The following is a 24,957-nucleotide window of genomic DNA, read 5'->3' as shown; positions in this document are numbered from 1 at the left end:
ACATTAATGCAGATTGAGGCAGTTTTCAGAGAATGTAATACTGGAAAACATAGTGGGGTTTGGTTTTTGTTTGTTTTGTGGTTTTTTTTTTTTTAGTCTTCTGGAATTAAAAGAAGTTTAATTGAATAGGAAATTGTGCTTCTAGTTGCTTCCTTTCTGCATTTTTACAGGTACATGGTAGCGCTTGCTAGAGTTTTGCACAGTTTACACTTGGCTGTAATAACTGGTCACTTTGTATATCTTTTATACAGAAAAATGTTAATGTTTCTGTAACACTCCTAGGATAATTTTTGCTGTGGAGAGGAGTTATTTTTATCTGGTAGCAGACAATTGTGTATGACTAATCTTAACCTCATAGTTCTATGGCCCTGAGAAGAAGCAGCAGCATACAAAATGAGAAAGGAAGAGGAATAAAACTATTTTTTTTAATGCGGATTTGTTTACATTTGTATATATTTGTATTTAATCTTACTATGTTTTTGTTGGTATGTTTTTAGTGAGGGGTCCCCCAATACGATTCCTGTTCTTCAGCAAGAGCCACTCCTCTCCCACTCCATCCCTAAATCTTGCTCTTAGGTGTTAGTGCTCTGGAGTACTGTACATTTCCTATCATGAGCATTTTTGTGTGTGACATATAATAGTAGAATGGAGTTGTTAGCATAAAAGGCGTGAGCCTCAGAGGATTGTAGGGGACATTGTGAATCAGTGTGTGCAGTCATCAGGAGGCAGATGCCTTCTGTCACACCTCTTTTGTTTTTCCTGTGTATGATATTACTGTGACAGATTGAAAGCTATTAGCAATTTTGATCTGTCATGGCATCTGTTGGTAGTTAAGAAAACTCTGTGACCAAGATTTGATTCAGTTTGAAAAAGGATCATAGTCGTTTCAAACTAAACAGTTGTACTTTTCAATGTAAGTTCAATGTGAGCGGAATACCTTTTAACACAGACATTACAAAAAGTATTGTAAAATCTTTTCATCTGTTTACAGAAAAACCTCCTAATAAAAGTAGTATGAGAATAGTGGTAGATGCTGAATCCAGGAAAAGAACAATTGGTGCAGGGGATGGTGGAGTTCCTACAAAGAAGACTTGGTTTGACAAGTGAGTGATCATTAACACAAGGTTGGCTTAATAGTTGGAATTCCATGGAGCTTTTTCCTGTAATCTGAAAGATATATAAAATGTATATAAATTGCAAGCAAGTTAACCTCTGAATAAGCTGACTGTACTAAAATAAATCACACTATAAGAGTGATCTGTATTTGACTGTCTTCTCTCAAAGGCAGTATAGAGATAGCTGAAGTTGCTTTGGATGATACCGAGATCTACTCCCTGAAAGCGGGAACGATCTGAGAAAGGGAAGCTGCAGTATGGTGGCTGTTAGAGATGACTGATTTTAGTTTTAAAATGTGGATTGTGTCATTGTCATTGCTATTTTGTATTGAGTTGCCAGGTATGTTACTGACAGAGAATAGAGGGTGCAGTGCTTAGTGTCCAGATATACCTGGGGCGACAGAAGGTTGGAAGGGATTTTAAGAGATTACTGGGACTGTGGAGAGCCTTCAAGTAATAGTTATTTAAAGTGTTAGTGGGGAAATTCCATGAGTAGCTGAGAAATAGTTTTTGGAAAGAAGCAATGTGGAGGTCAGGACTTGCTGTTACAAGAAAATTATTGTGAATTATCTCACAGATTTATGTGCTGGGGTATGCTGAGAGTATTGGTGGGGAAAACTGCAGGTATATGGGCCTGTGTGCTGTACCTTTCTACACTTTTCTAAAATCATATTTTTTTTTTTAAAGTCTGCAGATCTTTCTGTGTTTCATACACACATGCTCCTATGTAAGCTTATACAATTTAACATTGTGTTTGCTAGCGTGCTATGGATTTCTGGCTTGATTTTTATTTGTTGCAGGCAAAACTTTAACAGAACAAATAGTCCAGGTTTCCAGAAGAAGTTGCAGTTTGGAAATGAAAATACAAAACTTGAATTGAGGAAAGTTCCCCCAGAACTTAACAATATCAGCAAACTTAATGAGCACTTCAGTAAGTTTGGAAACTTAGTCAACTTACAGGTAAGAGTCAACAAAGAGAAGGCAGTATGCTTTGACTTGAGGTAGTTGCTGAAAGGACAATGTCAGCTGATTTTTACCTGGTTCCCTGAAACTTGTTTCTTAAACATGATCTCATTGTTTTTAATGGAACTGTCATTGAAAAAGCAGAAGTGAAGTGTTCTAGTTGTCTTTTAGATTTTGAACAACCGTTTTCCTCACAGATAAAACATTTAAGATACAATGTTTAAAACATTGAAAATTGATTTGAAGTGTTTTTCCTTCAACCCTTTTCTCAAGTTTGGATCGGATATCATAAACCATCTGTATTTTTTTGAGGTAAATCGTGAATACAGAAAACCTGTATTTCTCATCCAGAAAGCAGTCCCTGTGATACAGTTTCTTTCTAGTCCCACAGTTTATCCCTTATAATTACTTCGTGGTGTATCCGAGTGACCCGCGTTTATAAACAGAAATAGGCAAACAATTAGAGAAAGATTACAAGAGAGGTGCAAAGAACTAAGGCCTAACTTAGGTTGATGTTACGCATTGCAGGCTGTATGTGTAATGTCAGTATTTCATATCCGGTCTCTGAGCTGCTCAGTCTGATCTTTCATCATGTTTCGTTATCAACAAGTTTAAGATGCTGGCTAGTGGTTTTATGTACGCTTTCTTGTTTGCACTGAGAGGTTAGTAAGTAAGAGGTGTAATAGAATATTTTTGTGTGTACTGATAAGACTACAGAATAAAGCTCCTGTGCCTGTCTGAACACTGAGGGAATTTAAATCTCTCTTAATTGCTTTTAAATATTTCTTAAGCCTTTCCATAGTTCACCTAAGAATATTGGTGTATTAGAGGCAGTGTGGTTCAGTAAGGCAAGTAAAACTGTGTGTGAATGCGTATAGAGAGACAGACAAATATTCAGATAGATATTGCAAGCTATCCTCTTCTTCCAAAAGGTATTTTTTGTTCTCTTAATGTGTCTAAAATAATATGTTAATACTCAAAGGAGGAAAACCAAAATGAACTTTGTTGTTTATTTCTCGTACTAGATAGGACATTTATTAACTGACCCCTGTATTTTTTGTAGCAATTTTATTTACTTCAGTGATGTTTCCGCTTGTCTTTTAACAGCTACTCTTATTTGCAATTAGAAAATAGTGTTTGACTATTTAGGCATTTTACTTCAGTTTGTTTGTTTTGGTGTTTTTAACTATTCCTAAAGTTTATTAGCTTAATCTCAAGGTTTTTTCTTGACACGAGGCTTTTCAAACAGTGTAATGAATGGGAAGTATTTATCAGCTGACCCATATTGGGTTTAAATTGTGAGCTTCTGAGCCTTGAAACTAGTGATTTTATGATAATCAAGACACAAATGAAAATCCTACATGCAGTAAGTTTTGTTCTTCTGTTTTAAATCTTAGGTTGCCTATCAGGGTGATCCAGAAGGTGCCCTTATTCAGTTTGCCACGCACGAGGAAGCAAAGAAAGCTATATCAAGTACAGAAGCAGTATTAAATAATCGTTTTATTAAAGTTTATTGGCATCGAGAAGGCAGTGCACCGCAAATCCAAAATACTCCGCAGAAGGTACAGGATCTAAGTCTATTCTGTCTACAATTTTATGTAAAATATAATCTTTTAAACATTTTTAAAAAATGTTTATAGGAAGTAAACAAAGTACTTTTAAAATAATGGATACTTCATGTAGTTCTCCAAAAGTTACTCTTTAATTCTAGATTCTTTGACTTCAGACACAAGGTTCAGGAGTTAATTAGCAAGGTAAGACTGGAGGTATTTAAAGAAAGCCCTTGTGTGACTTACAGAGAATTTAGCTCTGTTGTCATCTCATGTGGAGCAAGATTTGATGCTACTGTCTGGTGGATAACATCTATTTTGCTTTAACTAGTATAGGCTTTTTTTTTTTTCTGGTGAGCATGACAGACAGCAGAGTTACATTTCTTTTCTTGGAAGATAATCTCCGTTTTCTTCCCAAAGGTGCCGTTTTTTCCCGTCTTTTCCTTTTTCCTTTCCTATTTAGCGTGCATACTGCTATAGAAAATAGAAATAGAATTTATTTTACACGAAGGTACCTGTATGTATATACAGATACACACACACACACATACACATATGTGTGTATGTATATATATGTAGAGAGAGAGGATATGTGAATGACAGTGTAAGAGGAGAACTGCATTAGGAGACTAATTTTGGGGAAATAGATCAGGGATATTTTGTACTTTTAAGTGGAGAGGGAGGGAGGTGCTGATCTCCCTGGGATCTAGTGGCATGGGAGTGGTTCGAAGCTGCATCAGGGGAGGTTCAGACTGGACATTAGGAAGTGTTTCTTTACGGAGAGCGTGGTCAGAAACTTCAGGAGGCTTCCTGGAGAGGTAGTCGATGCCCAAAGCCTGCTAGCGTTTAAGAGGCATTTGGATAATACCCTTAATAATACTCTTTAGCTTCTGACTAGCTCTGAAGTGATCAGATAGTTGGACTAGATGATCACTGTAGGTCCCTTCCAACTGCAGTAGTCTATTCAAGTCTATGTTTTTGGATTGAATGGCACAGTGGAGCACCTGTTGGTAGTTGTCACGTGTATAGTAGCATTGGAAACTTCTTAAGAATGTGAAACAGTAGTTACTGTTGTGGAGCTTAGATTCATAACCTGTGGCGAGCCAAATCGGATTTATTAGCAGGCATAGTGGTTCTTCTCAAACATAAGAGGAAGCTTGGATTTTCCCAGGTTGTGTAGGTTATTGGATAGAGTCTTGTCAGTTAGCTCCTGCTGTAGCAAGTCGTTCTAAATACTCGTGTATCCTACTTCATTGGGTTTGCTGTCAGTGTGAAACAACTCACTCTACACTTAAGAAATAGGAAGCAGGCTCTGTAGAAGAAAAGTTCACTTATTTATATACACTAATATAATGAACAAATGAGTTGTTAGAGGATTCTTTCAATTGCGGCTCTAAGTTTTTAATTCCATCTTTCTCTGGATGGCGTATGTCATCATCATTCAGAATCAGTGATTCAGTTTTCCATAGCAATCCTGCTGTAGGGCATTTTAACAGTTTCTTTTCACTCTAGTGCCCCAGTTTTTATCTACAAAAATGCAGTTTTAATGACGCCTATCTCACTGTCTCCCCAGTTACCATCCTATAGACTTGAGTTTGGAATCAAATTTATGAATGTCATGCTGGATCTGAACTAGTGCTACTCAAAATGGTATTTTTTAAGCTTGACTTACATCTCATCAGCCAGAAGAGGGCAGTGGAGTATGTCATTTGTATTCATACAAACATTATATCTCTTGAGAAGGATAGCTTGAACAGTTATTGCCATCAGCTTGTCTGCTGTTTATGCTATCAAGCTTGGCGTATTATCTGTGTATTTCCAAATAAATATTGGATCTGTATATTTGTGATTTTGCAAAACATCAATTTTAAATAGTCTTATAGTTTTTAGTGATGTTACTAGCTTCCCAGCATATCACCTTTGGCCAAGTAATCCTTGATGGTTTGAGAATGAGTTCCCTTTAGTACCAGGTGACAGTATTAAGGGTTCTCACTTCACAAAGGACAGCCTGAAAGGCATGTGTTAGGAGACTACAGTTTGAAGTCTGTTACGGGCAACAGAGGGCGCACAGTGACAAGAAAAATTTAAACAGGAAATCAAAAGTTAAGGTGCAATGCTTTCATATTCTTCTACCTCAAAATACAAGAATGATCAAATTATTGAGTCAGTAAACAGGTATTTTAAATTCATAAGCCTGTCAGGAGGATGAATACTTACTTCCCTTTTAATTGAAATTAATATTTGGTATCGTATCTTCGAGTAGCGTGGAAACTCTTTTCTTCTAGTACTTCGTATACTATAAGTATTTGAATTTTTGTCAAGATTTCTGGAGTACTAATTTATTAATTACAGCTAAATTAATTTCACTTATATTTATAATGGTTTCCAGACAGATATTTTTCTGTCAGGATCTAAAGACAGGCTTTTGAATTTTTTTCTACGTAAAATCAGTTGGCTTTCAAGTTGTCCCTTCAGTAGTATCTGATCCTGCACAATTTCTTGACCATTGCTGTTACCTCAGCAGGATTACTTTGGAAAATTCTTGTGGAAGTACTTAGTAAAGATAGTGGGAGTCAACCATAATAAATCATCAAATAAAAGGCTTCTGCCAGGAAGCAGAAATAATATGCTCTCTACATTTGCAGTAGATAAAACAACAAGTACGGGCCTTAAAAGGCAGCACAGGAGATTTAGGTTAGATATTAAAAAACATTTTCCAATTCTAAAGGATACTGAAACACTTCTGCCACGCGAGGTGGTAGGACCTCTTTCATTGGAAATCTGTAAGAACTAGATAGATAGATACTGTCAGTAATGGCTTAGTTATAGCTGACTTTGCCCTGGAGTGGAGGAATGGATTAGGTGACCTCCTGAGGGTCATAAATATGACAGGAAGCTTGCTTGGAAGCATATTTTTTCCTTTTTAAGTGTTTAATGTTTTTGTCAAAGAAAAAAACAGGCAAGGTGTTAGCTGTCAGGGCATATCCATAGTAGGTTCAAAAATTAGCTGCTCTGTATTATTTTTCCTCGGTCCCATGACTGTGTGTCTCCATATCCTTCTTTCTTTTTCTGTTTTGTCCAAGTCAAACACAGGGGAGATGAAAAGCAACATATTGCTGTAAAAAAACGAGAGTCTTTATGATACAAGTTTGTATCTAAATGGTTGATGATGAAAGATTTGTGAAAGGAATCAGGAGACTGCTAATTACTTTTTATTCAGTTCTAACAGGTGGAAATTAAAATGGTCTAAGTAGATGTGATTCACAGAAATAGACCAGACTTGTTTCACTTTTGAGAGTTGCAAGTACAAAATAGATGTTATTGCTGTATGCACTACACAGATAGTCAGTATAACATCCTAAATCTCACTAAGTATTTATTTTTGCCATCAGGTGAAAAAGCTGTTGAATGATAAAAAGGAAGAATTGTAAATCTAAATGCCATTGCAGCAATTTCTTTGTGTATTTATTGAACTACATTACTAGATATTGTAGCAGCCTCCTGTTGTTAATATTATGATGTGCTTTTTGGGGGGTGGGGCGGTATTACAGGTAATACAACCCTTAGTTCCGCAACCTAGTTTACCGGTAGTGAAGCAATCAGTCAAGGAGCGATTAGGTCCGGTACCTGCAAGTAATATTGAACCTGCAGAAGCACAGAGTGCCAATACAGAAGTCGCTCAGGTATGTATGAAAATCAGTTGCGTTTCTGTTATAGGTTCCATCATGTATGAATGTATCCATTACATTTACTTACATAGTGCAACTACGCATTTACTACTTGTAAGTGCATCTAATTTGATTGTGAGTGGTGTTTTGATATTCAGGCTTTCCTCAGTGCAGTGATATTTGGCTTTCTTACCCAAGCATGGTATTTAATTCTTAGTATCATAGCTTTTTAATTAATAAAAAAAACCCAAAAGACTCTGACAATATTTCGGCAATGTTGTGTTAAATTGCAGTTTTCAGATTTCAAAATAAAGTGGGTTTCTATCCAAAGAACTAAAAGCTGTCCTTTTTTTAATATTATATATGTTAAACAGCTAAAACCATTAGAGACGGATGGTCAGCATCTAAAAGTTTTTTCTGTATTTGTACATCACCCTCAGTACCAGGAAGACTGTAACCGCAGTATGACATGAATAACCACAGAATCTGGCATGTTACTCCCATGAGAAAAAAAACTAATAACCTTTAAATTTTTATTGTCTTAGAAGTATCTCATTATCAGTGTTGTGCCATTACTTAGTTTTACTTGTGAAAAGGAAGATCACCACACTTCAGAAAACATTTGTAGTTTAAATTGAAGCAACAGCTTTCTGCAGTTGATGCCTACAAATACCAGATTATAAAATGCAGAAACTGAAGTATAATTAAAAGGGCCTGTGTAGATAATCCTTTTCCAACTAACATGTCATTCACTTCTTGCAAAAAAGCATGTACTTTAATCTTTGATTCCAAATTTGAGTTTATCTTTGTCTTCTCCAGTCTAGTTATAGATGTATATTAACTGTAAAATCAAATATCTAAAATTCATTTTATCAGCTACTTCAATATTATTTGTCTTGTGTTGTTTCTCAAAAGTCTATGGTTTTATTAGTTAAATATGTTTTTTCTAAATTCCTAGCATTTGTAATTACACAGGAAATGGTTAAAATATTCATAAAGTAAAATATATTTGAACTGTAATTTTGTTCTGGTTTTTTTAGAATGTGACTAAATTATCTGTGAAGGATAGACTGGGTTTTGTGTCAAAGCCAGTTACTCCAACAACTGAAAAGGTAAGAGAATGTCTTGTTCTCTTCCTCTCACATTTAATTTCAGTAGAATTAATTTTATTATAAAACGCCTTGTGTCAATACTAAGTTTGTTTCATAACTATGAATAAAGTTATTTGTTAAAGTTTATTTTTATGAAGTATAATATATCAAAACTCAGCAGATTGCGAAAGGACTACAAGAAGAATAAAATATGTTAGGACAGAAACTGCTGTTTCGTGGTTTTTGTTTTAATGTAGTAGTTCCTTTTATTCAGTCATGAAAATAACTAGATATGTTCCGGGATCCCGAGTTGTTAGAACAATACAGAAATAAATTTAAAAAATAAATAAATTTTGACACTCTGTTTGAATGAGGTTCAACCTCATTTCAGCCTCATACAGAAGGGTTGAAAGCTTTTCTATAAAAACAGTTTGGGGTTTTTGTGTCCCTTAAAACCTAAACACTTACCCCCTCATTTGGTCTTACAATTTGCAGTACTTGTGAAAAGATAAAAATGGAAATTAGTAAGTATAGAAAGGACAAGGAAACATAAGGTGGGAAAGGTGCATCTGAATGGTGGTTATGAGTTGCGTATTTTGCCCAGTGGTTGCAATTTTCAGAAGACGGAGTTGTTGATGTATTTACTTTAGTAGCAAAGTTTGTGATGCATGTTTCCAGGTCTGTTTAGCACCTTAGGGGACAGCCTTCCCCAGTGTTCACAACATTCATTTGAGAAGACTTTTGATAGAAAGGCAGCAGGTTTTAGCTGGTGACAAGATTCCTCTACCTAGGCATATATCTTTTTGATTGGGAATTGGCTTTACCTGAAATGAATGAAATATCCACTGCATTTCCCCCCCACCTCCTTCAGTATGGCTGTTAATGCATTTAGTGGAATCTAACAAGTAAAATTCACTCCAAAGATACTATGCTGTACTTAGCATACAAAGGTAACAATGTTTCTTGTTGAGATTTAATTGTAGAGGGTGTCTTTCTGACTCATTTCAAGCTGTCCACTTCAATACACTGATCTTGTGTCCTTGCCTGTGTTTTGTGGTTGGTTTGATTAGTTGCGTTCTTGTTGCCCTAAATTAGTTGCAGATAAGTATCTTACTGTGTATTCCTGAACTATATTTTGCATACATGCTGTATACTTACTTTACAAATAGGAAGTATGCTTCAGTTTGAATGGAAATACTTTTGAGTATAAGGGTTGAGTTATCCTGAAACACCTCTACAAAGAGTAAAGTCATGCTACAATGGTTTTCCACTGTGTTGTCTTATAGTACAGACTGATACTGATTAGCTGGTAGGCTGTTCAGTGGACTGGTTGTGAAGCAGCAGTTTCCTTTGTCATTTTTAGTAGGGTTATGAAACTTTGTTTGACCTGTTTTTACCTATTGCTGTCCCTTTATGAGGAAATGCCTTGCTTAGTTTGCAGTTATAACACTCTATAAACTATTAGACATTAAAAGATTGACAGCTGTCAAAAAACATAGATGTCATGTCCTAGATGTATTTTTGCTTCTGACTGGGTGCAGGGTTTGACAAGAACATTCCAGTAAGAAAGCAGGTAGCTATGCTTCCCAAAGAACAGGAGGAAAAAGAGATGAAACAGTCATCATGAGGCCTTTTCAGATCTGTACAGGGACTTGCAATTTATGAACTTGTAAAGAGATTCACACTATTCCTTCTCTTGAATAGTATTAAGAGATTTAGAAGACACTAATGTGTTGCTTCTTGCTCTGCTCTATTAGTTGATGCAGGTACATCTGCTGTGGCATCTCTCCTTATATTAAAAGATGAGGAAGCGTGGTTCACTCTGCCATGAAGTCAGTTCAGGGCAAAAGGAGTGTGTCAGTATTTTTGACTTGACTTGGTCCTCTGTTTGTGATGTAGCCTGTCCTAAACCTACTGTGTAATAGGAACTATATAATTGGGATGTGCATATATTAATGTGCTTTAATAACTTAAAAAAAGTTCCTTCATCTCGCTTTTAATGGCCTGCTTAGAGCATTTTATATCACCTTTTATAATACCCCATAACATGCTTTGATTTTTTTTTTTCTTTGTGGTTTTTTTTTTTGTTGTTCTTGTCTCTGTACTGCTTACTCTAGAAGGTACTCTACTATGGGAAGAAATAGTATAAATAGCACAATGAAGTGAAAAGCTTTTATTTAAAGTGTTCATGTTGTAAATTCTTCTGATCTCTTGATCTTTTCTTTCCAGTCTTTCTTGACTGTCTTTTTTTTTTCTTTTTTCTTCTGTTGGTGGGCGTTGTGTCTATTTTATGGAGTGCATGATGACCAATAGACTCTGCATGCATCTTTTAATTTTCCACATATATATATATATAAAAAGTGTTCTTAAACTCCTGGAAATGATACCAATTGCATAATTGCTGTGATTTGCTAACAAGGTGGACAAGATCATGCCTATATTATCTCCAGCACTTAGCCGTGGATTTTTCAATACTGACGTGGCCAAAATGTCATTTAAGGAATGTGATAAGAAAACAGAATAGTCCAAATCTTCACGTGTTGTGGAGATGTACATAGTATACTTTAGAGAGGTTGTAAAGCAGGCAGCTGTGCTCTCAGTAAGTCATGGAGAAGTTTTCATACCTCATTGCAAGTGTAGGAAAGAGAACAGAGAGACATAGGAGTCTCTTCCTTTGCTGTACGATGTTGAAGACTTCCCTGTACTAGAGTTACTACTTCTTGATTGTGCAAGCTTTAATTTGCATAAACTGCATATGAAAAGGAGCAATTGTATCTACTTTGGACCTTAGTCTCTAAAATTGTGTTGAATTTTTCCTTGGAAAATTCATGCAGCCATGAAAGATTGTATTTCAAACTTCAAAACAAAAAAGAAAAACTTCAGTTATTCTTGGGAAAATCTCAGTCTTCTGTTTCCTTAATTAAACTCAAATACATAAAATTTTATGTATTTGAAACTTGGAAGTACCTGTAAAATCTCAATGGAAAGGATTTATAATCTGATATTTATAATTCTTATATATCTCATGTGGTGCTGCCTCTTTAAAAATTGTTTAACTTCAGCAACTCCAAATATAATTGTTACGCCAAATTTTTATATTCCATATCATCAAAACAGACAAAAGAAAAGACGCTTATATATTTTTTTAAGCATTCATGTTTAAAAAAAAATTGAAATTCACTGGCAAAAAAAATAAAATGATTTCCTCCTATAGGTTTTATCCACTTCTACTGGCTTGACAAAAACTGTGTACAACCCTGCTGCTTTGAAGGCAGCACAGAAATCTTTGCCTGTTGTTTCCACTTCCGTGCTAGACTCTAATGAAGCACAGAAGAAAAAACAGGTAAATTAAATACGCTTCTTTATAAAATGGACCTAGATTGGGAACTTGTGACCACTAGAGATAGTGCACTATGTATATTCATTTCAAGAGCATAGGTGAAACTAGTTACAAGATTAAATTCACTGTAATGGTTTCTTTTCGAAGGACAAGAAAATTCAGCATTGTTCTGATACTTTTTCAGTGTATGTTCAGGCAGTGCAAGCAGGTTTAAAACTCTATAGAAGTTCAAAATGTGAAACACTTTTTCCTGGAAGCAGTCTCCATGTTGAGGCATGAGTTGTCTATTATGAGTTAGAAGGGAGTATTTTACAGTTACTGTTCGCTCTTAAGTCTTTCTGGGACTGGCCTTTATTCTCAGTGTATTTTGTACTTGTGACCAAAATTGTTTCTTCACTTGAGAGAGCTGAGAACTGTCTGACTCTGCATTTTATTGTTCCCAAACTATAGTTCTCCTGCATCCATTTTTATTTTTTGCATAGTACTAGGTTTTCTTTTCTTTTTTTTTCTTTTTTTCTTTTTTTTTTTTTTCAGAGGAAATGCAAAAAAAATGCATTTGTCGTTGACTAGGTCCCCCAGTTGTAGTTTAGCTTGCTTGGAATTTTCTAAAAAGACCGGTAAAGCTCCTTTTTCAGGTTTATTCTTACCGCTTAGAAAAACTAAATGTAGGAGGATGATTATCTTACTGGTTTCAAAACACAAATTAAGAGATCAATACTAAGTTAGATTCAAACATAAGTATTAAAAGCAGTATAACCAATAAACAAAGATTTTAGCCTATTGGTAAACTTCTGTAAGTAATGTCTAATATAGTTTGAAATAGCAGTTTTTAGCTGCTTGTCAGCTGTGGCATTGGTCCAGACTTTAAAGAAATCACTTCTAATTTGGGGATTTCATTTCACATTCGTCCCCTGAAACATGTTTTTCAGAATTAAAGCCTTTACCTTTCAAGTTAAGACACTAAGTGCCTGTGAAATGGCTAAAAGCTTTTAATAAAATTATGGACTTATCATAAGAGCTGTAGGGTTTTTTTTGAGAGAAGACACTGAAGACGTGCTAAGTGATTGGCTCTTTTTTAATGTGCTCTTGTTCTCCTTCCTCTCTTCAGAGATTTATATTACATTGTAATACTAGTTGTGGAAAAACATGATTTTGTGGGACTCACTCCCTCCTTTCCTCCTGTCTCCCTAGTTTTTCTTAGCATTCATCCCCTTGTCTTATCTTGCCTTTCCCTTCAGAAAAATGATTGCACGCTGTATTGCAAAACTAACAATTCATGCAGCAGATTTTGTCAGTATTTGGGAAGACATACAGAAACGTTATTAGGATTTCTTTTTTTATGGCTGTTGTGCATTTACCCTCTTTGTATAAGATAATCCTCTTGCAGCCTGATCCCAGTTGATTGGTGATCTAGAGGTGCAAAATAATCTTCTGCCTCTCCCCTTTTATCCTGTTAAATATGTTGTTATCAGAGCTCTTAATTGTTTTCTGCAAGAATCTGCTATCTAAGACTTCTACATTATGTATCTGAGAGCAAGACGCAATTGCTTGCTCTCAAGCAGCATTAGTAGGAGCTGTGACATCTCATCCTGCTTCTCCTCAGTGCAGTATGTCACAAGTTTGAGTTTCAATTACTTTTTCATTTGCCCATTGCAATGTCAAGACTCTCTTTTTAGCAGATTGAATGGTAGTACTTACCACTTACAAGTTATAGTAGTCAGATGCAAAAGAGATGGTTTTCTTTGGGTAACATTTTATTTTTAGAAAATAGAATGTCTCTTCTTTCTGCTTGTAACTGTACTGGAGAATGCGCTTTAATTGATGGGCTTGATTTACAGTTCATTTCGAGATATCGTCCTTGCATGTTTAAACTCTTATATTGTACCTCTTGCAGTAGCGTAATGTATTGCCTTTGAGCTTTCAGTGAAGTTGTGTAAGGGGTTAATGTGTATATAAGTAATAATTAAGTCTTCACAGTACAGATCTAATTAAGAACGATCATTAGATCCTTCGCTAACTTGGTGATGCAGTTTTCCAAAATATAATTTGAAATATTGCCTGTTAGTACCTTGAGTTTCTGTTTTTCCCCTGTTATTGTGTGTTACTACTACTGTATAGTTGTCAGGTATAGTATATTCTTCTGGCATTATTTTTCAAAATCTAGAAACTTTCTGTGATTTCTGTTTTTTTACGCTCTAGGAAGCATTACGACTTCAACAAGATGTGAGAAAAAAGAAGCAAGAAATCTTAGAGAAGCACATTGAAACACAAAAGGTAAAATGTTAGCATTAAAGAAAGTCAGCAATTCAGTCTTAAAATGTTGGTTCACTTTTTAAAAATATTTCAGAATTTGTAAGCTACAAAACTGACCTATAAAGTAAGTATTGTCTTAGAGTGGTATTATCACATTATTTTAAGTTTGGAGTTTTAATCTAACTTGCCTTGTTAGTTCACTTAAACTACAAGCTTATGCAATTTTAGTTGAAATTGCCTAATTTGTGTGCAACATGCATATGTTTTTTTGGGAGAAGCGACAGCCTGAGAGTTCTACTTGACAAAAGCAGAAGAGATTGATGTAGAAAAGTGTGCGTGACTGCACTCGGGCTTAGGAGGAGAAAAAGGCCAGAATTTGAATACAAAAATTTTGAAATAATTCAAGTATGTTGAGCAAATCTGTCCAAATAAAATGGAGATATCAATTCATTAGCAAATGAATTAATCAGAGATTTAGACAAAGATTTTGATTTAATGTAAGCTGTTAAAAGCCCTATACGTTGTTTGAAGATCACGGCAAAGGAAATGCAATATTCTGTTCTTCCATTAGTTGTAATGATCTGTAATAGTAATTGCTAAGTAAAAGATTTATTTTTTTTTTTAAATTGGACAGATGCTGATTTCAAAGCTGGAGAAGAATAAAGCCATGAAGTCAGAAGACAAAGCAGAAATCATGAAAACCCTGGAAATTTTGACTAATAGCATTACGAAGTTAAAGGATGAATTAAAAGGTGTATCACCAGGAGGAGGGGCTCCTTTAAAAAGCATGAAAACTAAGACTCAGGTACTCAAGTTTTGGTCAGCTTTTTAGTAAGATGGATTCACGTGCTTATTTCAGCAGAATAAAAATATGCAGCCACATCATCAGTATTTAGAACCATACTGGTTTAATTTTGAAGTTGTCTTTGAAGCGAGATTGGTTTTGCCCTCTTTTTGAAGGAACATAGTTAATTTTAAAACCATGCTGTTGTCTAAAACGTGTATCCACTGTTACATAGATATTACATAAATTGGAAAATCAAAAAAATACCCCCAAAAATCTTATGATTACTTCTTTTGCCTTATCCAGTCTTTTCTGTATAGTCTATCACTTTCTTAAATTTTCAATAGAAGTCATGACAATGGTATTTCATATGCAAAAGGATTACTGTTATGCAACACAGATATTTTCTGGGTTTTTTTTTAATGTCACCGAAATTTTTCAATATATGGATCTTTTTAGATTGAAGATTATCCTGGTCAGTTTTCCTTTGATCTAGCTGCCTATGTTTGGGTTGTACCTGTGAGAGAAGTTTCCCTCCTCTGCTATCATTCTTGTTAATATATGGCCATAACCAGTTTCCCAACTGCTTAAAGATGCAATCATATTACCTTCTTAAAAATCAGCATTTTGCTTTTTACAGAAGTATTTGTTCCAAAACAGGTCATAAGGTGATTAAGAATTAAGCGAGACTTTGAGAAATAACATTTTAAGATATTGATATGTTCTTCTAAATACATTACAAGCTTTGCTTGCTTTATCAAGCGAGGAGGTGCGTATTAATAAAAGAGCAGGGCTTTTTGTACAGTGTATTTTCTCGTAGAAGACTGGAAAAGAAGCCTTGATCTTTTCTTGCTGTTTTCATTCCATTCTTAAATGTTCAGAATGCTTATCTTCTCTTCTAATGTTTGGAATTCTGTTTTAAAAAGCTGATGTAACATTACAACCCAGATTTCATTTAAATGGATCGTTAGATTCCGGTTTGAAACAGCATTTCTACTGCTTTATTTTACATAGAAATACAGGCATTAAAAGTAACTGCAGTGTAAATTACAGTGATGTACAGTTTTGAAAAGAAGTATCAAAAATACTGAAATGACCCGTATGTACTCACTGTAGCTTCTTACATCATTTGTCCGTCACGAAAATGTTGAAGCAGCACATTTTTACCTGAAAATGGACATAAATTATAATTTCTTGAAGTCATTTTATACCCATTAAAACAACTTGCAGTGGAATACTCTTTTGTGTTTTACAGGGGGAACTAACAGTAATCATGCCAGAATTCAGACACTACTATAATATTAATATTCTTTTTTTTTTTTTTTGGAGGTGAGAGAAGAGGGTTGGTTTTTTTTTTTTTGCAATGTTTTTGAAAGAGAGTGGATGTTGTTTGTTGAGAAAATGTTTCTGAGAGGTCTGAAGGAAGTTACCTATTTGTAGAGTGAATTTGAACTACAAAAGCCCTAGAAATTGGGGATATTTTCAAAGCTGCATTTGATTGTTAAAGCTTCGTGTTTTTCAGAAATCTTCTGTTGGTAGAGCACAGTGCTTCATAAATTTGAGGAGGAAGAATAGGTTATAACAGCTTTCATCCAAGAATAATGGCGGTTTGGGGTTTTGTCACACGCAAGGGAAAGAATCCAGACCCATAGAAATGAAGAACCGAGTTGCATCATGAAATCTTGGTAAATTCTTGACTACAAAATCATGAATGCAGCATTTTAACCTGTTACAGCTATTTTACCCTGAGAGTGGGCTAGTAAATTCTTAGAGCAGACAAGAAAATAATCTGATAACACAAAACTGGTTGAGGTTCAAAGGGATCTCTGGGGATCATCTTGTTCATCAGCAGGTGCCACTAAGAAGAGTCTGGATATCGTTTTTACTCATCCACACTGGGTATTTATACATGTGGATGAAATCCCATCCCCCCGCCACTTTCTCGTCCTGAAGTCAAACAATGCTAGCTCTGTCGGCCTCTACTCATATAGTAGTTGTTCCAGTCCCTTAATCATCTTTGTGGCCTACATCTTTGTGTAGTTTCCCAGATCTCCTTGCTCTTCTTGAAGATCGGAGTGATGTTTGCTTTTTCTCAGTCCCAAAGAACCTCCCCCAAATGTCATCACCTTTCAAAGATAATTGAGATTGGCTTTGCAGTGACATCAGCGAGCTCCCTCAGTACTTATGGTTGCATTCTGTTGGGTCACAGGTATTTGTGTGTCCAGTTGGTTAAATGTTTCCTAATTTGATTCTCTTTCGACAAAGATAAGTCCTCTTTGCTCCAGGCTTTCCCACTGGTCTCAGTATCTGGGATTGCTGAGGGCAAGTTTTTCCAGTAAAGACCAAGGAGTAGAGGGTATTGAGTACCTCGACTGTTCCTGTGTCCTTTGTTGTCAGGTCCCCTTTCACATTCAGCAGCTGGCCCATGTTCTTCACAGCACAGTGTTCTTTTGCTGCTGATAGGCCTGCAGAAGCCTTTCTTCTTGTACCTCATCCCCTTTACCAGATTCAACTCCAGACAGGCTTTGGCTTTCCAAAACAGTCCCTGCATGCTCAGACAGTTTCTTTATATTCTTTCTGTGGTCTGACCATGCTTTTCTCTCTTGTATACCGTGGTTTTGGATTTAAGTTTTGTTAGGAGCTCCTTGTTCATCCAGGCAGGCTTTCTGCCACCTTTGCCTTATTTAGTGCACACTCTGAATCTTGGGAGGATGTGATTCTTGAAAATCATCATAGAATGGTTTGTGTTGGAAGGGACCTTAAAGATCTTGTAGTTCCAACCCCACTGCCATGGGCAGAGACACCTTCTACTGAACCAGGTTGCTGAAAGCCCCATCCAACCTGGTCTTGAACACTTCCATGGAAGGGGTATCTACAACTTCTTTGGGCAACCTGTTCCACTGTCTCACCACCCTCACAGTAAAGAGTTTCTTCCTAACGTCTAATCTAAATCTCCCCTCTTTCAGTTTAAAACTGTTACCCCTCGTCCTCTCACTACACTCCCTCATAAAGAGTCCCTCCCCATCTCTCCTGTATGCCCCCTTTAGGTACTGAAAGGCTGCTCTACGGTCTCCCCGGAGCCTTCTGTTCTGCAGGCTGAACAACCCCAACTCTCAGCCTGTCTTCATAGGAGAGGTGCTCCAGCCCTCTGATCATCTTCATGGCCCTCCTCTGGACCCGTTCCAACAGGTCCATGTCCTTCCTGTGCTGAGTAATATCTGCCTTTCCAGCAGTTATCCAGGACAAGGGTCTTCAAACAGGAGGCCTGTTTTCTTCCAGTTGCCTGAAGAAGGCCTCCTCTACTTCTTTTATCTGATCAGGCAGTGTGTAGTACACACGCACTGCGACATCACCCATGTTGGTCTGCCATCTTAATCCTGATTTATAAACTTTTGACTGGCTCATCATCTGTACCCAGGCAGAGCTCCATGCATTCATACTGCACTGTCAAAGAGCAACTCCTGCTCCTCACCATCCTGGCTTGTCCTGCTGTAAGAGACCACATCATCTGGTGTAGCACTCCAGTTGTTTTTTGATGTTTCTGTAGTCTCGGTGAGACTGTAGCCCTGTAACTGCGCACAGGCATCGTAATTCCTCTCTTTGTTTCACATGTTGTGTGTATTAGACTCTTCAGAGAGACACTGATTTCCCAGGAAACAAATGAGATCTTCCCCCGTGATACTGTTCTGTAGGCCCTCCCTCATTTGTGTAGATTGGCATGTGTATGCTTGAGGTGGTTGCCCTTCAACCCCATTTTCTTGATCTTGAGATCTCTTTTGCCCACATCGCCCTTTGCTGGGCAGCCTGGTCCCCCACTTCCTTGTGTGATTGAGGCAATATGTTAATTTGAATTACAATTTTAATGAAGTTCTTGAGTTGATTTACCATTTCCTTTGTAATATGGAAAGTGAAGAAACATTTTAAGCAAACTCATTTCATAATGGACAAAATACCCAAACTGTAGAAAAGTTGATTTTATTGATAGCTTTCCTCACAGGGAGATGTGTATAATCTGTGAGCGTTGTTTTGTTAACATTTGAAAGAGAAAAAACAATCAGTCCCATCTGACCTTTGTGAAAGTGAGTAATTAACAGAGCCTTCAGTTAAAATTTACAACTTCGACAATTTTCTGAAAGACTTTGCTCTAGGTTCTCTTGCATTTGCTTAGTGTTTAAAACCTGGGCAGCTCAGAAGACCCTGCAAACTTGAAGCATTAAGTAGATGAGGCCCATGTGACTGTGCCATTATCTTTACCTATTTTTGTCTTGTTCCAGTTCACACAGATTACAAAATACTCTTTCCCCCCCTGAGTGTAGAAACCTTTGCTGCCTCTTGGTGTATCTTGAAGGAGGTATTTTCTTCTTGAGACCTGGCACAGCTCTATAAGAGAGAAGTCTACATTAAGAGCACCAGAAATAAACCTCAAAAGTCTAGAGACTTTCTTTACGACACCCATGTCACTGGCTGCTTTGTGAGTTCTAACTGCTAGCCATTATTAAACTTCCAAAGTGCTTGTTTTGCCATGTCACTGATGCGTTGCAACACAGTGGGATTTGAGAGAAACGCTTCCCAATTTTGAAACCTTTGAGAACCTTTATACAGGAGATAATGGATTTCCTTCTGTGGTTGCTGTAGATAATCAGAAAACGGGGCTTAAAAGGGGTTCAGGTTGAAGTTGCCAGTTGAATAATCCAGCTTTTTTTCTTTTAAAGCTTCCAGGAAAAAACAAAGAAACAAAAAGCCCCTTCTTTATCATTCAGTGGTGATACTTGGTTTCCAACTGTCACAACTGCGAAACCTTCATCTCTTGACAACCAGCCTTTGAATATATTACATGCTGTGGTTTTGAATCAACAAGTGTAAATGTAAAACTGTTTCACAATCATCTATAATTTTATCCTTCATTTGTGATGTCACCAGAACATTTGGCTGCTGCTTTTTCCATTTAAAAAAAAAAAAAAAAGCTTCCAATTTGGAACAGAAGTTAAATAAAATTTTCATGGTCATGTAATGCCCTTTCCTGCACCTGTACCAGCACGTGCACCTCACTGGTTGCAATGAAAATGTCTAAATTTGGTTTCAGAGACATCTTTGGGTTCCATATGTATTTTTGAACTTTCTAATATTTTTTTTTTAAGGTACTGTGTGCTGGAAAGCACCTCTGGGTGCATCAGAGACCAACCTTTTGTTAGCAGAGGTCTTGTTGCTGTGTTTTTTCTTTTGTGGTCTGAACAGAATTACCACTTACGTAATTATGATAAGCTTGAATGCTTTTTCTCATTACCGATTATAGATTTCGTATTCATTCATGATTGTACTGGGTTTTTTTTGTAGAATCTTTTTATCTCATCATCACTACCATACAATTTTGCATTTTCTATTTTGTGTATCTCTAGTTTAGAAAGAAATCCATTGGCTTTGGCTTTGTGTGGTAGTTTAAAAGCTTTGACATCACCAAGCTCAGAAACATACTACTACACACTGAAGTTTTACCTTGCTGAGCAGGCTCCTAAGCTTGTGCTTGGTTGGTTTTTCAAGGTGTAAACCTAGTGTAGTAAGCAGTTACAGCTGGGATCTGAATTAATAAGCCACAACTTGGTTAGGCTTAAAATTTCACTACAGCTTCTAGTTTTCAGATTCCCTTTCCTTAGAGTTTCTAGAAATTTGTTTTCCAGATAGAGGTGCTGTGGCAGATTTCTGCCTTACCTGGAGACCAGTGCTGGCCAATCCTTAAGTCGCTGAGTATTGCTGAAATAGCCTGCTGATAGGAGTGTAGCGATAGATTCTTGGCTTTCATTGGTAATTTTTTTCCTCAGTAGAACATGTGAACTGTGGAACTAATAATTTACCGTAACAATTTCTTAGATGCAGAAAGAGTTACTAGATACTGAACTGGATTTATACAAGAAGATGCAAGCTGGGGAGGAAGTTACTGAATTAAGACGAAAATATACAGAACTACAGCTGGAAGTATGTTTGTCTCTTCTTTTGTAGCAATTAACTCTTAATCAAATATTTTCATACATATTTATTATCTTGTGCATTGTATCATAAACTATTTTTTTCCAGAGTTCAATATTAAGTTGCATATAGATGGAGGCATTTAGCAATAATATTTTTAAAAAAATCAGTTTCTGAATTCCAGTGAGGTAGAGAATTGTCTTTAATTTTGATTACTAATCTATTTAAATTCTGTATCTGTTTAGATGACGTGATATTTTGTAGATTTTTGGTAGCAATGTTTCCTTGAAAGCGTGGAGTGTTTTTAAATTGTTGCCTGTAGATGGTGTTGTGTTTGGTACAAAAGAGTTAAAAAAACACTGCTTGATCTTTTATTCTTAAGTGTTAGCATCCTCTTAATGAGATTAACCAAAAAGGCTGAAGTGCCAAAAGTAATATTGTTACAGCACTGGTTTCAAGAGAAGGAGGACTTACCAAAAGGAAATAGAATGTTTCAGAAGTGTTCCATATATAGAAACATGCATTTTCTTAAAGTACTTTTTAAAAAGTTCAGAAAACTGTGCAAGATTCTTCATATCTGTGTCTTATTTTGAGAATTTCTGAATGCTGTGGCTGTTATTGTGTGTTAAATTGCACTGTTTTGCCTATATGATTGTGTAATATCTACTTAATTGCATGCTAATCTTATCTCTTTTTACTGTTAAGCAGGCTGCTGTGTTGCTTAAATCCCTCTTGTGTTAATGAAGTTTGGTCATGTCTTATGTATAACTACATATGAACACAGTGCACATACGTACGGCTAAGTTGCATTAAAATCTTACTTTAAAACTATGTTGTTATGCAGCTTTGCTAATTGTGAAAACAGATTTGTTAGTAAGGCAAGCCAACTGAATAGAGATGACATAAAAGCTTATGTTAACAATATATATTCTGATGGTGAATAATACTTCATAGGTGTACTGAAAGCTTATAAATAGTACATTTTAGAAAATAGGTGAATTCAATAATATGTAAAATAGTAGTAGAAAAGTAGGTGTTCATTCAAGATGAAGTTACACCATAGTTTAGTGTGCTAATCCTACTCCATTGGTCATTGAATCTGTTTGTATTTTGTGTTGGAAAAAAAAATTTGTAGCTTTTTCAGGAAAATTAATTTTTGCTAGTTAAATGATTATTCCGAGGCCTTTAGCAAATACTGATCAAAGTAGATAGAGAAAAACAGGGTTATTAGTAAAAGCACACCTCTATGTTCCAAGGAATAGCATAAAATGTATCCCTTTATAATTTACAAGAGGGATATGATTTTTCAGTATTCTTGCAAATTCTTTAGAAAAATTTTTATTCACACATTGTCTTTGTGACTTTAACTCCTGCAATATTCATGTGTTGCTTCTGTGGCTCATAACCTGCTGTTGTGTTCCAGGTGGCCCTGATTTTACTGTGAGAAAACCAAACACTATACAGCTTAATTGTTGAGTCAGCACAATCTTTAACTTTCTGGATTATTCATTTAACTATTTAAAAATATTTAAAAAAAAAAAACCAAACAAACAAACACCAAAATCCACAGGATTCTCTTTACAAAAAATAAAAAGTGAACTATATAATATTGTATAATTATCTGAATAATTTCATTAATAAAGCTATAACAGATTGATCTCATGGATGACACCACTGGCATGCATTAAAATAGTACTGTCAGTGCTTGAGTTGTAAACATTGTAGAATATATTAAAAAAAACATTGTTACGGTGATTTCATTAAAGATTTGATTCCTACATCAGATCTATTTGGGTTTGAAAAGATTATTATTTTTTTCTTATTATAAATGCTGAAATTAAATCCTTTGAAGTGTTTTTTTGAAACTTAAAATAACTTCTGCAAATTATTTTTTAAATGGCTGTCAGAGATACTGTCATCGGCCTTCTGACTTTTCTTGGAGAGTACATGCCAGTTCTTTAGAAGGGATACACAGGTATTGTGGGAATGGAAGTAAGTGTGTATGTAGAGCCAAATTTTTAGCAAATACTTTGTCCTTGGAGGTGCTCGTTAGAGCCTCTGTTTCATACTCCACAACCCTGTGGCCAAAATCCGTTACGCTACGTTAATTCTGGTCAGAATAAAAGTCCTGGATGGACTTTGAGACATATTAAGAGACAAAGATAAAGAAACAAATTAAGTAGTTAGTCACCACATGAAGAAAATCTGTTGATGAAATTTCCATGTTCTACGGCAGGTCCTTCCTCCTATGAGGAATTACCCTCACAGATAAGGGCTCTTTTGATATCTGTTTTTAACACCGTGTTCTTTTTTCCTATTTCTGATCTGTTAATAATTAACAGTATTAGCTTTTTAATGTTACTAACATGTTCACCTTTTGTTATTTTAAGACCTATAAGCTGCTCTTTCTGAGGCTTGTTTGGGGATGTGCTTTTAGGAAACAACAGAATGTGTTTGTTAATTTTGTCTAAATATTTAGATTATGAATTTTAATACATCAATATGTTATGTATAAACATCTTAGGCTGCCAAACGAGGGATTCTTTCTTCAGTTCGTGGTAGAGGGGTTCATGCAAGAGGTCGGGGTGCATCACGTAGCAGAGGTAGAGGAATACGAGGCCGGGGTAGAGGCAGAGGAGTTCCTGTGCATGCAGTTGTGGATCATCGACCTAGGGCATTAGAGATCTCTGCGTTTACAGAAAGTGATAGAGAAGATCTTCTTCCTCATTTTGCGGTATGTGGCAATTTCAATTCTTCTGTTCTGTGGATGACATTCTTCTGTTGAATGACTTGTTTTCTCTTGATTCAATTAATCTGGAAATACTATTTAGGAGTGAATCTTTAACATGATATGGAAAAAGGGAATGTGTCAGAAAAAGGTGAAACAAAGAAATTACACCATTGATTCAACTAGTTATAACTGCATAGCATTTACAAAACTTGGGTTTTTTTCTTAAAAAGAAGGGAAATTGGGAATATAAAGTAATGAGTTATTCAGGATGTGTGTAAAATTGGTACAAATTTTTAGTTATAAAATAACTGAAGGGATGGTAAGAACAAAGACTGATTCAGTGCCAAACTTTCTGTGCCTGAAGTCTGTTTGTCTTTATTGAAGTATCTTAAAAAGTGCTTTTGCCTAACTTTCTGAATTTAAGAATCAAGATGAGAATATTCAGATCTTGGCAGGGCATCCAAAGGTTTCTCTCTATTCATCATTGTAAGCTTAAGAAGTCAGAGCTTTTTCTACATATTTTTTGTTATGGTTTTAGTTTAAAAAATGATAAACTGATGTACATAATTTTTTATCAAATTTTTATTTACAAATATAATAAAGTGAGAAATCAACATAAACTTATAAAACCCCTTATCCTCCATTTAAAAAAATAAAAGGAAATTTGTTTATTTTGTGGAACAAATGCTAAGAATATGTAGTGGCATAAATTGTGTGAATCTTCATCTGTGTCATGTCCTACCTATCCCCTCCATTGTTTCTTTGGTGTTTTGGTGTTTGGGGTTTTTTTTTTGGTGGGGGTTGTCCGGGGCTGGCAGGGAGGTATTTCAATATGTAATTGCAGTGGTCCTCTCTGGAAGGTAGACGTCGAAGAACCAGTAAGTCCAGTAAATTTTACTCCAGTCAGTGTACCTAATATTTCCTGTCTGGCAGCCATGCAAGCAGCTTTTCAGAAGAAGAAGAGCCATCAAGAACCTGTCTGTCCTTTTTAAAATAACAAAAAAAAAAAACAACAACAAAAACCAACCAACCAAAAAAAACCACACCAAAACACTGCCATTATTATACAGCTTTTTTTAAGGTGTCGTGTTTCCAGGAGCGCTCTCTCTATATATATGTATATATACACATATAGAAAAATGTACATATATATTTTGTTCCCTTTAAATATACCACATCGTTCCTATATAGGGGAACAAAAAGGGAACCATCATACCCATAAAGGAAAGAAAATTACTTTCTATAGAGTTGAATGACAGATGAAACTTTTATACGTATTTGTATATATATGTGTGTGTGTATTTAACGGGAACGGAAGTACTTTCTATAGAAATGTATGATGGACTGAACATTTGAGCAATAGCTTCACAAATTTTTGGTATAAATCTAAGAGCATGTAAATTTAAAATGAAGCAATGCAATCCACTTATTCATCTGTAGGACGTTTCTGAGTCCAGTTTCAATGATGAGTGTAAGAAAAAATTTAGTTTTCATCAACAGC

At 35.8% G+C, this 24,957-nt stretch overlaps 1 protein-coding gene across 3 annotated transcripts in view; it reads left to right on the top strand.

Annotated features, from left to right (window-relative positions):
• Nucleotides 1–24,957, top strand: part of RBM26 (RNA binding motif protein 26) — a 58,303-nt gene that overhangs the window by 23,541 nt on the left and 9,805 nt on the right. For 2 of the 3 annotated variants that reach the window (XM_063336059.1, XM_063336051.1), the window contains exons 10-19: nucleotides 992–1,103; nucleotides 1,916–2,075; nucleotides 3,476–3,640; nucleotides 7,180–7,311; nucleotides 8,337–8,408; nucleotides 11,602–11,730; nucleotides 13,927–14,001; nucleotides 14,615–14,785; nucleotides 20,630–20,734; nucleotides 23,250–23,459. In XM_063336059.1, coding sequence (XP_063192129.1) covers nucleotides 992–1,103; nucleotides 1,916–2,075; nucleotides 3,476–3,640; nucleotides 7,180–7,311; nucleotides 8,337–8,408; nucleotides 11,602–11,730; nucleotides 13,927–14,001; nucleotides 14,615–14,785; nucleotides 20,630–20,734; nucleotides 23,250–23,459 — 1,331 coding nt within the window. The remainder of the gene's footprint in view (nucleotides 1–991; nucleotides 1,104–1,915; nucleotides 2,076–3,475; nucleotides 3,641–7,179; nucleotides 7,312–8,336; nucleotides 8,409–11,601; nucleotides 11,731–13,926; nucleotides 14,002–14,614; nucleotides 14,786–20,629; nucleotides 20,735–23,249; nucleotides 23,460–24,957) is intronic. The other variant, XM_063336066.1, reaches the window with a different exon arrangement.

Source organism: Chroicocephalus ridibundus, chromosome 1, assembly GCF_963924245.1.
Source record: "Chroicocephalus ridibundus chromosome 1, bChrRid1.1, whole genome shotgun sequence".
Taxonomy (NCBI): Eukaryota; Metazoa; Chordata; class Aves; order Charadriiformes; family Laridae; genus Chroicocephalus; species Chroicocephalus ridibundus.
This window is presented reverse-complemented; position numbering and strand designations above follow the sequence as displayed.